Consider the following 16,171-nt stretch of genomic DNA (forward strand, 5'->3'; position numbering starts at 1 on the left):
TCCATCACTGACAATGTATCCACAATATTTCACATAGATTTAATACTAAATGAAATATTAGCCTTTTCATCTTTAAGTTCTGTTTAGCATTTTATCTCAAATTGGCACCAACCCACCCCTGCCATACAACTGCGTAGATTTCAGTCCCTAAGTCCATGAAAGCTGTAGTTAAGTGAGTCACTGCACAAGATCATAATTAAAAGTTTATTTGCATTGCACATAATCACCAGTCTTACACTGAATTGTTTTGCAATTACAGAGGTACAGGAATTTTTTAAGAGTTATTAAAGGATTTGAACCTGCCTTATTGCTCTTACATAATCCATCAATAAATCAATTTATTGTCAATGACTGGACTTGCCTGGCATATTCTTCATAGCTGCCTATCCCAATAGTAAAACTCACTTTAGCATTCTGGGCATTTCAGGTCCCACACTTTAAAGTCCAATGCAACATAAATCCCTGATTATACTGCAGCATCTCATCTTTAAAAATCTACAAGAGTGCCAACTGAAACCAGCCCCCTGGCCAAGCACAAGCTTTGGGATTTGCTTCCATGTGCTCCAGCTCCACCTCCAGGTACTTCCATCCACTCCCCATCAAACTTCTTTGAAGAAACAATGTGCTGATACATTAAGGACCTCTCTGAATAATAGTCACACTTCTATCTTATACTACTGCTTCCTCCAAGACTCTACCTTCTGAAGCCCAGAAAAAAAAATCAAAACAAACAAAGAAACCCAAAAGAAAACAAAAAAATTACTTAAAAAATACATCTTGAAATCCTATTGAAGTCTGTTTTCTGTTATGTTAACCACTGGCTAGCCAACATCCTTTCCTGGCCTTAAGGAGAGCAGCTGCCAAGAAATGGCCTTCAATTTGTTTACACTGCAAAGGCTTTTTTAGAGAATTCCCCTGCAAGAGACAAGTTCCAGATGGATGTTATTTCACGCTATTCCCATATGTAAAACATTTTTAGAAATGCAAGTTACTTTGTATTTTAGCACTTTGCTTAAAGCTAAAGACCAAAGCTTCTCCTTTATTAAGAAGACAGTACATTAGTTCTGCTAATCTCTGCTTCTGCTGAAACTAGTGAAGTTACAGCACACTTCACCATTAGCCATTCCTCTATTGCACACTCAAGTTCCACCTTATTAGTCAGACATTTTTTCCAGGAGAAACTCCCATCTGAATGGGCCTCATGTGTTTAAACAAGAGGAGTCCCACCAGCGCTCATCTCCTCTGACCCCCTTCTTGCTCATGGGGTAATGAATCTTCACAGTTCTTATAGTTCCATAATTATGGGTATAAGATGTAGGACTTCCTCCTATTTTTAAATAGTGCCAGCTCATCTCAAAAGGTTAAGAAGAAAAATCACCTCATTGTATGCAACAGACTAATAAAAATGCTATTATCAGCATAACAGGCAATGTGCAACTCTTGACAGTTCTGCTTGTGGAAGAAGTTATGCAGACTCCTGGTGTCAGGCAGCAAGAACAGCTCTTCTCTTGCAGGCAAATCAAGTATTCCAGCTATTTAGCACTGCTTTCCCTTGTGTCAGCAGCTCCTGTGAGCAATCCATCCAAGCAAAGAGGACACACTTTCTGTCTCTCAACAGTGGTATACTTGAATAAAGGCACACAGGCCTCAGTCTATATGTGCAGATAATAAAATACAATTAGCAGGCAGGAGAGAATGGTAGGCGGGTCCCTCAGACAGGCTAAAACCGTAGAAATGTCCCTCAGGCACGTCCTTGTTCAGTCATTTTGTTTGCTGGAGTTGCATTTGTGACACAGGAGTACTCAGGGCTGGGGGCTCGGAGGAGTCTGCAGAAGCCTTCCAAATTCCAGAGATGTGAGACGGGGATAGTTCTACATATCCAGAGTCAGCTGAATGAACATCCAAAAAATCTCCTTTGACTTTGTGTTATCAAATATACACAGCAAGATTGCTGCATCTCAGCAGGCTGAGCTGACACCTCACAGAAACTAGAAGAGCATTCTCAGTTGTATTTCCAGTTCTCCTTCTCATCAGTATCTGAATAGGTGTGTAATGAATGCTTTGAGGAGAAAGAAAAAAAATACCAGAAATTTATTTTGTGCCCACTTCTCCTTAATTCCTTACTGCAAGAGGAGGATCAAAGGATCCCAACCCATCCTTTCACCCAAAGGACCAGGTAGTGTTACACAACCCCAACACTACAGGGGTATTTTGCCACCAAGAGCTGCCCTGCTACATGCCCTCCCTGCAGTTCCATCTCTCCTGTGAAGATGTTGATCTGGCTTAGGAAGAAAAACAAACATCTTGGTGCCCACCTCTCTCATCCTGGTGGCACAGGGCAGCTTTGCTGTGTGGGATTTTCCTTTACCTGGGCTGGAAGCTGGTGGTGCCTCAGGTGCCTGTAGAAGTGCAGCACAGCAGGGTCAGCTCTCACTGCTTTGGGGTCGAAATCCAGGACTCGGAGCCCCGCGAGGCTCCGGGCGCGGGACAGGGCCACGTAGGCCTGGCCGCTCTCAAAGACACGGGACAGGGAGATCTCCACACAGTCCAGAGACATGCCCTGCCAAAGGCACAGAGGGCTGGCTTACACAGCAAACAAGCAGCATTGGGATGCAGCAGCACTAACCTAACCTGGGAGTCTGTCCAAGGTATCGTCTTTGGGAAAAGGTTTTGATTTTAAAAAAAGAGTATCAGCAGAAAGCAAAGGCATTTTTCCACTGTCAGGAAATTTCTAGTAGACAGTAGGATCCATTAACTAACTCCAGTGAGTCTCTTGCTGTGTGAAACTCCATATATCTCATCTAATCAACATAGCAGGGACAGAAATCCTGCTGGTTTCACTCTTAGTAGTTGTCCCACGTGCAGCAGAATTCACAGCATGGCCTAGCTTAAACTGTGGCACAGGAATAAACTCAGGTCACAAGTCTCCAAGACCAGTCTTTATCAAGTATGAAGTCTTATGGAAAGAAACGAACTTTTAAAATATTACACTGTTACATTGAAAGTTATATTGAAAAAAATCCCCACTGCACACCACCAAAGGGTGAGTCCAGCCCAAAGAGCGCAGCTGTGGCTCCAGCAGCCTCCTCGGTGACACTGCAGAGCTCAGGTCCCCAGTGCTTTCAGGGGAGCACTATTCCCATCAGCCCACAGTGATAAATAATGCTGCTGTATAGCCCAGCTCCAATTCTGCAGATGGCAATGCCCTTAGGGAAACCCCAGCAGCACTGACAGCCCCACTTTCTGCAGCTAGACACATATTCTGGAGTTCCCCCCAGCAAGGGCCTTTCAGCTTTCCCTCCTGTTTCACCAGCAATACAAGCTCACCCAGGAAATAAGGTTTGTAATGGTGTAAAGGTCTATAGACAGCTGTACAACCACACCCACCTGACTCTTGTGAATGGAAATGGCCCATGCCAATTTTAAAGGTAATTGCTGACGACTCAGATGAACTCCTGATGGTCCTTTGATGACCCATTTCTCCATCTTTATGAGCTGTGTGACCCCACAGAGAAACCTCACCTTAGGCAGCCCTGTGGGAATGGGAGCAGGAAAAAAAACAGGGATGTATTCCTGACACTCAATAGCCAGGATGTCAGCACCTAAAGAACGCCTTTTTTTCTGCCTAAACCAAACCTAAATCCACAGACAGTTAACAGCATGTCCTGAAATGATGTTTGACATCTACTTAAGCAGATGAATTAAAGGCAGGTATTTTACCAGTTGAGGTGCAGAGAAAAATACATTTTGCAGGTAGCAGAACATTATTCTTTGAGAAAAACAAACAAAAATTAATAAAAACTTGCTTCAGCAGAACAAACAGGAAATTCAAATGAGCACACACATTTACATACAGAATACAGAACACAAGAGGCCTACAGATAGCTGTAGCTGATGCAGTGCATGACATCACAGCTTGTGAGAGACCCAAGCTTGCAGAGATCTCTCTGCTTTCCCTCAAATTATTACCAAGCTGTAAACAAATTAAGAAGTCATCAGCCACCAATTACACACTGTTTTGTTATTTTCCCACGTCCTTCAACAAAAGATCAAAAGGCTTACTCACCCCTCTGTTCACTTTCAAACCCTACAACAACACCTCGTGCCCCATTCACCAGCCCTTGAGACACATCAAGGTTCTTTGCTAACATCACCTACAGAGAAAAAGAAATATCTTCAATGCACTGCTTCTACAGACTGTTCAGCTACCTGCAGCTAAACCTCTTGCCAGGAAGCAGAAGCACATCAGGCTGATTTGGCCAAATCGTCCTATCCTGCCTATTGCAGCACCATCTCCCATTTGATTGGAATTATTTCATAGCCTTTCCTTCCTAGGATTCCTAACTACATCGTTTTACAGCACTGAACACTTTACTTGAGCTATTTCTATCCACAGCTGTGAGCTCAGATCCAGGGAACAGTTTCCCCTTCACCAGGCATTACCAGCCTATGCATGTAGAGATTCTGGGAACAGCAAAGGAACAAGTTTTCAAAGCCAACAGTGCTACTAAGTACAATCCCACATCCTTTCCATTCTGACAGCCCCAGCTCAGAGCTAGATGCCCAGTCCAGCAAATGTGGCCAGCTGTGCCCTACCTTTACAGGTGGGGAGGGCTGCTGTACCTGGAGCTGAGACTGCAGGCAAGGACTGCTTATGCTCTCTGTTACTGGAAAGCTTCTAAATTTGACTGGACCAAGTCACAGCATGTCATGTCTGTCCAAGTCACAGCAATCACCACTGTCCTCAGGACATGGACCTGAACTCATCTTCTGTCTGGATAAGACTCTAAGCAGAAAAGATACAGAGACTGGGACAGAGTCTTCTGTTGGCTTGGCATAGTCATTCTAGACTGAATTGCATTCTATATATTAATCTACTCTGTACATTTCTCTGATATTCCTCCATTTTTCTTATGCCATTTGTTCTGTTCTATCGCACATGTATGCACACACACTTACCTGAGCTCCAAGCTTTAGCTCAACTCTACCACCCACAGGACACTGAGCATCAATTAACTTCACCAGCATTGGGTCACTGTCCAAAGCCTCAAACACATGCACTTCTCCTGTTAAGGAAAGAAAGACAGAACTTACAACTGTTGAACATACTCTACACAGCATTTCAGGAGGTTCAGCATTTATTTCTAACAGCAATTCCTTTTTTAACATCCATTCTGCTCTGCTGCTAGGACATCCTCACACAAACCTAGCCACATCTAACAACAGAGAGATCACTATTGCCTCTCTTCCCTATCTAACTTCCAGAGCATGAAAAGGCACAGGAATGAAAGGTCAGCAGTGACTAAGAACTGAGAAGACAGCATTTTGAGCAGTCTCCCTCACTACAACAGCAGATCTCCAAAGCAGACTAAGGAAGAATCCAAGGGCCAGCAAGGGAGACAAAATTTAAATAGACTTTAATTCAAGCCATGGCTGGATAGAGCATGGCCTTTCTAAGATGCTATAGAAAGAAAAAGTAGGGGTGTGGAGGCAAGCAATGAGCTTGCTGTTTCTTACAAACCAGTGACATTGTGGCTTTTTAAACAAAAAACTGAATTTTTTTCCCTCAGACACCTCAACTCCAACACACAGAGCTTGGACTGGTGCTGCTGTGATGACAGAACACTGGTCCCACCCCAGTACCTCCACTGCAACCACACAGAGCTCAGCCCCAGAGCCAGCAGTTTCCTCCACCGAGTTCACCTGGGAGCTGTTGCAAGCGTCTCTCATTGGTTATTTCTACATCATCTTTATGGGTGCACAGCCTCGTAGCCAGGATTCCATCACGCTCAGACTTGTGAGCAGCTGTCTGCATCAGCTGTCTGGTAACCTCCTCTGTGCACCTGGTAGCCAGGAAAAGGGAATTCTTCTTTAAAGTGATCAGGGACAGGTTTGAGCAGCAGTAACCTCACACAGCTAGATCAGTCTGTGCAAGCCACAGGCCTCCAGAGAGGACAGAGAAGGACACCTGCATAAAGTGAGAGAGCAGAGCCAGTGTGTGCCCCAGCCCTGCCAGCTCAGGAGCCTTTGAATTAATTCACAGAAATTGCACAGGGACCCCAGGAAGTGTCCTTCCTTACTAGAGCAGCATATATGAAACCTATCTATGTTAACTAAAGCATTTATAGCTTTTGTCCACAGCCACACATTCCTGACAGGGTACAGAAAAGTGAAAAACTGCTTTTTCCTTTTTCTCCATCAGTGGGGAGCAAGGATTACAAAGAGAGATGAGTTTCTCCTCACCTGCCTAAACGGATTGCACTCAGGATTGAGACAAAGGTCTTGTCAGTCTGTCTCCGCACTTCAGTCAGCTCCATGTTTATGTGGATGCATTTCCTCCAACTTTTTGCCTGGAAAAATCATTCTCTTGTTAAGAAAGAGGCAGACTTGAAGTATGAGAATCAGTTTAGGAACAGTTTTGCACCTGGAAGCAGAACTTGGTTTCTTCATTTGCCTTGCGGACTGGGGGTAGCTGTAAGAAATCCCCACAGATAATTAGCTGAATTCCTCCAAAAGGCTCATCCCGTTTTCTGACGGCCCTAAAAGGGATAGAAGAGAAGTTTTGAATGTCCCTCAGAATCTGGATACAGTCAGTCCCAAAAACTACTTCTTAATCTGTCAGTATATTCAAACCTAGACAACCTGCAGTGAAAGATGTTTATCCCCAGCTGCCTCAGAAGAGCTCAAATAATTAAGCAGTGCTAGTACAAGACATTAAATTTTCTTTGCTTACCTAGCCCAGAGGTCAATACTGGTCTTGGTTCTTTAGTGGCTGTTATACTACAGCTACTTCTCTCTGCCAAGAGAGACCTTTTGGGACGGAGCTGTATATTCTGGACTCAGCTCAGGAGATGGAGAGAACAACCCAAACAGCCACAGCTATGAGTGAGGAGCGGACATGACCAAAACCTATCTCATGGTAAAGATCGACCCAGATGCTATGATTTCATGACTCCTTACAGTCCTGTACCAGCAGCTGCCTTGTGTCCATTCACAAAATGAAAGAATGGTAGCAGGCTGGAAGTTTAGAGAAATTAATTTCTGCTAGTTTGACCTGACAATTGCTCACCTTGCTACTGCTTCCAGCTTGTCAAAGAACTTGCCATCCACCATTGAGATCTCATCAATAATTAAGTGCTGGCAGGCCAGCCAGTGCTGGCGCACCCCTGGCCTCTCTGCCAGCTGAATGCACTGTTCCAGCGGTGCCTTCCCAGAGCCGATCCCTGCCACAGGACAAAAAAGCAAAGCTTTAGGATGCTCCCGATTCTTTGGGAAGGCAGTAAGAGCTCCCAGCCCCTCGCTGTCGGGCAGGCCATCACCTGCAAAGGCGTGTAGAGTAGTGCCACCGATGTGACAAGCCGCCACTCCCGTGCTGGCTGTAGCGTAGGTGATGTTGGGAGGGAGGGAGCCCAAGATCCTCTTCAGCAGGAACGATTTCCCAGTCCCTTCGAGAGAAAAGCAACAGGTCAATGGGCAGGACTTTCCCCGGGGAGCCGACGAGAGTGGCCGGGACGCTCACCTGCAGAGCCGGTGAAGAAGATGCTCTTGCCGCTCCGCACGGCGCCCAGCACCGCCTCCTGCTCCGCCGAGAGCCTCGCCGGGGGCCGCCTCTCCGCGCGGGGCACCTGCGGGACAGGGGGGGCGCGCTGTGAGGCTGGGCAGGCCCGCTCCCCGGGGCTGGCCCCGAGCCCCGGCACTCACCTCCGCCGGGCGCTGCCCCCGCTCTTGGCCGCGGCCGTGGCCGCCCAGCAGGTCCCGCTCCTGCACCGGGCTGATCACGGAGAAGGACGGCGGCGGCCGCTCCAGCAGGCGGGGGCGGCGCGGCGCGTCCCGCGGCCCGGCGGACACCTTGAGGCGCAGGAGGCGGAGGAAGCGGCGCAGCGCGTCCGGGGGGCAGTCGGACAGCAGCACCTGGGCGCCGTCCGGCCCCACCCGCACCGCCGCCCGCCCCTCGCCCGCGAACCGCGTGAAGAGCCTCACGGCGTCCCCGGCCAGCACGAAGCTCAGCACGGCCGCCGCCGCGCCGCTGCCGCCGGCCACGCGCAGCACGGGCTGGCGCAGCTCGTTGCGGCCCAGCAGCACGGTCGCGTTCCGCATCAGGCGGCGGCGCGGGGCGAGGCCCCCCGGCAGCGGCTGCTCCACGGCCGCCGTGCAGCGCAGCTCCGCCGCCTCCATCAGCCCCGCCGGCCGTTCAAACGCGCCGCGTGCACCGCCGCCAATCAGCGCCGGGGGCTTTAACTCGGCGGCCAATAGGAGGCGGGAAGGGCGGGGCGCGAGGCGGGGCGCCGCGCGGGCCAATCGGCGGCCTCGGCGGCAGCACGCGGCGTTGCCGGGGCAGCGGCGCGGGCATGGCCGCTCGCCGCGGAGAGCGGGACCCGCCGGACGCGCGGCAGAACCTCCTCCGGGCGGAGCGGGCCAAGAAGGAGCGCCGCTGGCAGCTGCTCTTTACCCAGTACACTGTGAACCCCGCGCATCCCGGTGAGGCCTCCCGGCCAGCCACAGGGAATCGGAGTAAAGCCCCGGGGGCAAAACAAGCGGTGAGGGGAGTGGGGAGCCGGGCAGGCCCGCAGCGCTCAGCTGCGCTCAGGGACAGGCAGCCACAGCCAGGCTGGCAGAGCGGCCAGCGAGAGGGTAAAGCTGGCAAGGGCAACTGGAGCACTTCCCTTTTGCACACTCAGAGACAGAACAGAGACATGACCCCCTTGCCTAAATGTTGCCTTCAGTAACCACGTACAAGTGAGGCAACTATTTAGGGTGTGGAATTTACAAATTCGGTGTAAATACAGAGCCAAGATGGGGTAGAGGGCCCCAACACTACACCCTGTTCCTTCAGGTCCTGATCACTTTCTACCTGCTAATTCACAGTCTATGCTAGCACAGGCAGGTGACGTAAGTAGATTCTTTCAGGTCCAAGTTTTTCAATAAATCAACAAAGAAAAATGATTTCCTGAAACTTGGCACTCTGCAGGCCATCTCTTGGCTGGGGTGGGACTCCGATATGGTAAGCATCCTATTGAAACTCCTTTAGTACAGTTAATGCTCTTCCCTTCCTAGAAGTTGCCATTAATCAGTATTTCTAACTCATTTTCTTCTATGCACAAGCAGTTCAATCATACATATTCTATACTTGGCTGTGATGCCAAATTCACATTAAAGTCATTCACCTGTCTCATTTCTCTGCAGTCCACATGGTCTCTAGGAAGCCAATGTCTTGGCACGAGAACATACAGGAGCCCATAGACGGTAAGAAGTCTCTGAAAAGCTTGTGGTAACTACATAAGAAAATTATTAACACATAAGATTTAGTAATTGTAACCAGTCTAAAATAGCATGTGTGTGGAAACACCTCTGTGACCATATAAGTTAAACTCATTTATAATTTTTGTTTGTAAAGCAGGTTTTTTTTCCACTTTAAGGCTCTTTCTCATTACTTTCCATTTTCAGCACATTTGCAATTATACTCTTATTTTTGTTTTTAATTAAAATATATATTAACTATAAAATAGATAAAATTCCTTATAGTCATACTATAAAATTTTGGTTGAGAATCTAAACCTCTCAGGAAAACAAAGAGACCTAGAAGCATGTTGCCTGCCATTGCAGATTCTACCCAACCACCATGCAAGTTAAACTGCTGAAATGACTGCCCAGTCTTACTTTAGAGTACTGGTAAGAGCCCTTATAGCAGCTGCTCCCTTATTTCCAACATGCTAATTGTGTCTAAAAACCTTAATGGTCAGGTAAGGTTGGCTGCTCTATTGAAGGACTGGGGAGGCTGGCCAACCAAACCAAAGAAAGGCTGTAGGTCTCAGGCAACTGAGAAAGTCAAGAGCTGTCATGCAGCACTCGTTTGTACAAGATGTGGTGTAGGAAAAGCAAGATGCTGCAGTACAGTAGGCAGGGATACAGAATTACAGGATAGTACTGTCAGGCAAATCTTGAAACTTCCTTGGGAAATATTTGAGTAAAAATGTCACCCTGCATTCTGACAGTATCATTCACAGAAGCACAGGGGCTGTTTTTAAACACACTTTCATTTGTATTTGTGTCTCGTTCTTTGAAACAACAGATGAATTCCTGAAACTTCTTCACCGTGCAGCAGTGGTGCCAAGAGAGAAATACTCAGAGCCACAAACTGAAAGCCAAGTAATTGGCTGGAATACAAAACCTTTGGTGAGTAGGATGCTTTAAAGACTCAGCCCTTTACAGAATTCAGAGATGTTAAGCCTGCCACACTGAAAAATACTCAAGCAGGAAAACAATTTGTGACAAACAAGGAAAACAAGAATTACAGGGAATGAGCAGAGCTGTTCACAAAAAATAACTTTTTAAAATTTACACCTAAGAGGACTCTTCACATTGGCAGCAACTCGTGAACAGAGAAGCAGTACACTTCCCCTGAGAAACCTGGCTGCAAAACATCTACAGAGACAGTGGCAGCACACTGCCAAGTGCCACAGGTGTACTCAGGGCTGTTTATTAAAGCACTCAGCCATGAGAAATGGCATAGTGAGCAATGCAGTGTGATGTACTGAAGTACTGTGAAATGAAACGTGCTGCTGCACAGCATCTTTCAAAGTAATTGCAAGCAGAACCAGAAAATTAATAATCATGTAAGTATACCCAAAGCAGATACACCAGTGAGGATTCATCTGGGGAAGTGTGAATAAACAGAAGGAGAAGAAATATGATTAACAAGCTGAGACATCAATCATATCTGGCAAACAGCTGTGATGATGACTGACTTTGCAATTAGCGTTTTGGGAAAGGCAAATTTTGGCCTGTTATAAAGAAAACTAAGATAAATAAGAAAATAAGACAGTCTTCATTGACTTTTCATATTATATATCAAGTAAAGTAGTTAGTAATGACAAGAGTGGAGACAGACATCCCAGCTGGGCTCTGTGGTATTAAGGAACTGCTGGTAGGATTAGTCTGGCAGGGTGGAGGCAACTAAACTTGTGTGTAGGGAAGCAAGTTTGATTCTTAGAGTCAGAACTGATGATGTTGTTTAATTTGTTGAGTTTTCCTTATTCGGCAGGTCTGACCATAACAAAGCAGAGAACAGTACAGTGGTACCCTGCTCTTCTGTCATTTGGACACTTCTCAGCAGTGGAACACCACACATCACTCGCCCAGGAGGGACTCCTACTACTGATTTTAGTAAAAGCCCATGACTGTTTGTGATTCTTGTTTGCCAGGTTCCTTTTGACCGCAGTGATACCAGATTCTACTTCCCACGCCAGACAACTGAGATTACCATCAATGGCTACCCTGCACCGCGGGGACAGATGCCTAAAGGCCAGGAGGAAAGCCAAAGATAGATGTTAACAACATCTAATGTCTTAGGTCCTGTTTGTTATCTAGCAAGTCTGGCAGATTTCTAGTGAGAGACAATAGAAAAGAGAACTTCAATCTGTCCAGATTTACAACCTGACAACAGTGTCACAAATAAACCTATCTGTAAGGCTCTGTATTTGTCTCATTGCTGTTCCAATACCCATCTACACAGATAATCTAAAAAACCACTCTAACATCTCAAAAAACTTCAGACTTCTTATTTTGACATTGGCAACATGAACCAGAACTCAAGGTCACCAACAGAATGAAGGGAACAAAGGGCAGACTTCAGCCACCATTCATTGAACAGCTAAACATGAGTTACATAGTTCTGTGCAAACCACTTAATGCATTCACACAAAACAGGTTTAAGTAGAAAACAATCCTTCAACAAAACAGACAATAAGAAAAAAATTAAGTGATAAGGCACTGTTTCCCCTGGCTTTTTTTCCTTGCCACTGCAAAGCATCCAGCTTGCTCCACAGTTAACTGCTAGATGACAGCAGAAACACATCTTGCAACACAAAGAAACACAGGAACCCCTCTGGGGAGCACAGTTCTCTTAGCGGGCTCGGTTCTTCATTTTCTGCCTTGCTCTCTTTCCAGGTCTCTTCTGCAAAAAAAAAAAGACAGATTCGGATTTTTTTTTTTATGTTCTCCATCTCTGTTTTAGGTCTATAGCTTGGGGAGGATACCAAAGAGAGGGTATTTGTCAGAACGTCTGGAGAGGAAGGTTTTGGCACACAGGTAGCAAATAACACTTTTTAACTCCCTTCCTGATTTTCCTGCTGATACCAAACCACTGTCCCCAACTCTGTTAGTAACTGAATTATGCTTAGCTCCCAAAGACAGGCATCACTTCCTGATGCTGGAGGCACATATCATGCACTCATCTCTCCCTGCCAGACATGGCCTGGCTTCCAAGCCAACCAGGATCGTTTTCATGCAACATTTTACTTACATTAAGAGCTTTTTTCCCTCCTTTTCCTCCTCTTCCTCCTTTTCCTGGGCCTTTGTTGTGAGCCACTTTTGCCTGGAAGCTGGATACGTCATTAAAACTCTCCTTTGTGTTCCACTTGGAGCCCTTCTTCTTCCCACCAAAACCAAACTTCTGATTTTTGTATCGTCTTTTGGCATTTGGCCTGAAAAACAAACAACCAGCATCACTGCCTACACTCCTTGTTCCAGAAAGCTCTCAAGACACACATATATATGCTCATGGTATCCCATCAACCATCATAAACCTTTCCCCTCTTAACAAAGATTGCAGAAATCACATTTCACTCTCTGCTCCATTTTGGCCATGGTTTTCTTCTCTTTAGAGACAGAAAACCACCTTGGACTTACTTTAACACTAAATAGAACAGTTTTGTTGTTCCCCAAAATTATCCCCTAAGAAATCAGACATTCTGTGTTTAACTCTCTCGTTTCTGGTCTCACCCCTTCTTTGGCCGTTGACTTGCAGTGCCTTTTTTATTCCCTTGAGATGATGTCTGCTCTTCATCCAGAAAGTCCAGCTTGTCAGACAGACCTGCAAGAGTGAAGACATCACAGCTGCATCTCAGGAAAGACAAATTTTCAGTCTAAGCATGTGATAGCAACAGGTCACCCTCACTGAAGAACAGCTGCTTGGGAGGTTTTTCACTGCCACAGGCACACAATTCTGCACAGCAGCAGCTTTCCAACCTCAAGGCCCAGAACTACAGACACAGTGACCACATCACACTGCCCTACACTGCTCACACACCACTATTGATTGCCCCTACACATTAGTGCTCTTAGACAGGTTGACTTTACCTTTCTGGTATTTCTTGACTGCATTCAACATATTTTTCTTCTCCTTCTGTCTCCTCTGCAGAACCTCAACTTGCACCTGAGATTAGAAGCAGAATGTTAGTGTTGTTCCTTGCAGTGTCCCATACTTTTTTTTAAGGTATCCTATCTTTTGTTCTTTTTCCTTCAGAGCAGCTAGACAGGAGACTAGACAGCTTCTGTGTGTTTTAGCCAGACTCTTGTGGCTGCATTTTTCCAGCCCCCCAGTCAGGTTCCAAATTCTTGTCCCAAATCCTTTTGCACATGTCCCTTTTGTAGCTACTCACCTTCTTGCCATATTTTCTCATTGCACGAAGTTGTTTGGCTTTCTCAGACCTTTCCATTGCTTCCTGTTTACTCTTAAGTTTCTGTCGAATCTAATTAGGGAATAGAAAAACAGAATTTATCAGTAACACAAAAGAAAAAAAAAGAATTTTATCATTTCTGTACTGATCTATAGCCAAATTCTGACTAAAAAAGACAAAACTCACACAAGAGAAAAGAAAAAGCCTTGCAATGGGCTCTAATGGAACTGAGGGTATCATGTGGGTGTATGAAAAAGACTTAATAGTTTCTTTCTTGTCATTATGAAAAGCAAAGCACTGAAGAGAAGACAACAATCCTGTAGAAAACATTTTTTCTGTTGCCTCCTTGTTCACAAACATTTTTATAAGGATGCTGCCTTATGAAGAATTACAGATTTCAACACAGATCTTAGTGATTCAGTCTAGTGACTCCAGTAGGAGATAAAAACTGTTCTTCAAATGAAGTCAGCAATAGAAGAGAACAGTAATGTGCAGGACTGACTTAAGCCTTAGTACCAGCTAATTATCATTCTTCAGCTTATCCAGAAAGGTTCCATCAGAAAGCAGAACAGTGACCCAATGATACATTAAATGTTCAACTAGACTCCAGCCCATGTTTCTTTAACTTATACAATGCAGACTTTTTTCCAAATCTAAACCAAAATACAGAGTTGAATTTTGAACAAAGGCTACAGTCAAAAGGGAAATGTGTGAAAGACTTATTTCCTACATCTATCTAATTTCCTATCCAAAACAGATTCATTCAATAACATACAATTTAAAATCATAGAAAACCAGAACACACTGACAATAAACAAAAGTTGATACTTAAATAGGAAAAAAAGGATTGCATTAAAGCCACAGTCAACTGCAAATTTTATGACAAAGTGGAAAAACACAGGTAACTTTACATCCACTAATACACATACTAAGAAAAATTCTCCCTTTTTAATATTGAACACATTCAGGACAAAGTATAAATCATGTTTTTCTACTTCATCATCCAACCTGTTATAAAAATCCCCACCTAAACAAAAAGAAATCTCCTGTCACAAAGTTTCATCTACCCTACCCCATGCTAAAACACGCATTACACTGGAAAGAAAACAATTCCCTGCACGTACCTTCTGCATCTGTTGGTCTGATTTGGCCATCTCTGCAAAGTAATCATCCGGCCTCCTTGTGGGAACTTGGAGCTTACGGAGCCGAGGGAGGGCCTCCAGGACAGCCGCCTGTGCCTGCCGGTAGCTGGGAGAGAGCACAGCACCACTCACTGCACCAGCTGTCACTGCCCCAGCTGCCACAGCACCAGCTGTCACTGCAGCAGCCCTGTCACTGCACTGGCTGTCACTGCCCCAGCCCTGTCACTGCCCCAGCCCTGCCACTGCACTGGCTCTGTCACTGCACCAGCTGTCACTGCCCAGCCCTCTCACTGCCCCAGCCCTGTCACTGCCTGTTGGGCACCTCACAGTGCTGACACAAACTGCTCACACAAGCAGGCTGACACTGGGATCTAGCAAGCATTGGTCTGGTCTAGCAAAACATTCAGTGCTACTGAAAGCAGCTTAGGTACAGTACAGCATTAACATTTATGTCTTGCGCATATACATTTATCTTATTTCCAGTTATAGGTTTTATGTTGGAATATAAAAGGCAAAGCAAAACAAGAGAACTGTAGGAGCACCAAAACAAACCCACAAAGAAAAATCAGTATCTTGTGTTAAAGCGTTAGTCCTGCCGTCAAGGAGCTTTTGAAACAAACTCAGCAAAGGATGAGGTCTGCTATGAAGAGAGAAATTATTCATTTTAAGTCACACAGGAGTTGAATATACTAGCACTAATTTGTAGTTGTTTTGGAAAACATTCAGAGCCATCGAATGTAAAATAACATGGCCGAGAGTATCACAGTGACAGCCAGTGTAGCAGTCTGCAGCAGTCTGTAGCACACTGGTGAAAGAAACATAACTCCAAAAACGCAGCAACACAATGAAATGTCTTTTTGACACTTACAAACTCATCTCTCTCTGAAAATCATTCTCAGGGTCAACAGCATCAGACGTAGAAGCATTCTGAGAAACGGGGTCTGCGACCGGGCCCAGAGTCACGTCCAGCCTTTCCACCCATGCGAGCTGCTGCCTGAATTCGGCCAGGCACTGCTTCAGGCCGTCCTGCGAAAGGAGCCCAGCTCAGCACAACCGCGCACCGACCGATCCGCACGGCTGGCCCGGCTCAGCTGCCGAGAGACACCGCGGGCTGCTCCTGGGGCCGCCGGGCACACCCGCAGCCCGCGCCGCAGCGCGGAGCGCCGGAACCCGCCCGGCCCCGGCCGCGGCCCCGCCGAGCCCCCCGCGCCCCGCTCCCGATGCCGAGGCCGCGGCCCTGGCCGGGCTTTTCCCGGTCCCCGCGTTCCCGCTCACCGTGTCATTGCGCCGCTTCGGCTGCTCCTCCAGCACAACGTTGAGCCCCGGCTTCAGCGCGCCCTTCGCGAAGGCCTCCTGGAGCTGTGAGAGGGTTCGGTCAGTCCGCGCCGCCGGCACCGGGCGGCCCTTCCCCACCGGGCTCGCCACGGCGGCCACGGGCTCACCTCTGAGTCCGAGAGCGAGGAATCCTCCGAGTCCGAGCCGGAGTCCGAGAAGGAGCCACGCCGCGCCACCGCCGCCGCCATCGCTGCCGTCCCCGCGCGCCGCTTCCGGCCGCGTGCGCCGCCGCTTCCG

General features: G+C 46.8%; 3 protein-coding genes across 6 annotated transcripts; 1 reads left to right on the forward strand and 2 right to left on the reverse strand.

The window, feature by feature from the left end:
- Nucleotides 1–222: 222 nt before the first annotated feature.
- Nucleotides 223–8,175, reverse strand: PIF1 (PIF1 5'-to-3' DNA helicase). 4 transcript variants are annotated; one of them, XM_064719713.1, is made up of 12 exons: nt 7,702–8,175; nt 7,520–7,625; nt 7,320–7,445; nt 7,070–7,223; nt 6,425–6,539; nt 6,244–6,350; nt 5,704–5,843; nt 4,960–5,066; nt 4,067–4,154; nt 3,388–3,533; nt 2,369–2,399; nt 223–2,059 (listed from the first exon to the last, which is right to left on the reverse strand). In XM_064719713.1, exons 1-12 carry the CDS (start codon nt 8,173–8,175, stop codon nt 2,031–2,033), a joined length of 1,623 nt encoding a protein of 540 aa, XP_064575783.1. In that variant the 3' UTR covers nt 223–2,030. The 4 variants fall into 4 exon arrangements, with proteins under 4 accessions (XP_064575783.1, XP_064575782.1, XP_064575780.1 ...); XM_064719712.1 differs by having other exon boundaries at nt 2,316–2,399; XM_064719710.1 differs by having other exon boundaries at nt 2,369–2,560.
- A 149-nt stretch (nt 8,176–8,324) lies between these two features.
- On the forward strand, nt 8,325–11,472 carry CFAP144 (cilia and flagella associated protein 144). The gene is made up of 4 exons (XM_064720246.1): nt 8,325–8,478; nt 9,184–9,243; nt 10,070–10,173; nt 11,202–11,472. Exons 1-4 carry the CDS (start codon nt 8,349–8,351, stop codon nt 11,322–11,324), a joined length of 417 nt encoding a protein of 138 aa, XP_064576316.1. The 5' UTR covers nt 8,325–8,348; the 3' UTR covers nt 11,325–11,472.
- Nucleotides 11,473–11,538: 66 nt separating this feature from the next.
- Nucleotides 11,539–16,166, reverse strand: EBNA1BP2 (EBNA1 binding protein 2). Its single transcript, XM_064720244.1, has 9 exons — nt 16,042–16,166; nt 15,875–15,958; nt 15,468–15,625; nt 14,582–14,705; nt 13,440–13,529; nt 13,138–13,213; nt 12,781–12,871; nt 12,302–12,482; nt 11,539–11,953 (listed from the first exon to the last, which is right to left on the reverse strand). The coding sequence occupies exons 1-9, from the start codon at nt 16,120–16,122 to the stop codon at nt 11,903–11,905; spliced, it is 936 nt and encodes a 311-aa protein (XP_064576314.1). The 5' UTR covers nt 16,123–16,166; the 3' UTR covers nt 11,539–11,902.
- Nucleotides 16,167–16,171: the final 5 nt, after the last annotated feature.

Source organism: Zonotrichia leucophrys, chromosome 8 (genome assembly GCF_028769735.1).
Source record: "Zonotrichia leucophrys gambelii isolate GWCS_2022_RI chromosome 8, RI_Zleu_2.0, whole genome shotgun sequence".
Lineage (NCBI taxonomy): Eukaryota > Metazoa > Chordata > Aves > Passeriformes > Passerellidae > Zonotrichia > Zonotrichia leucophrys.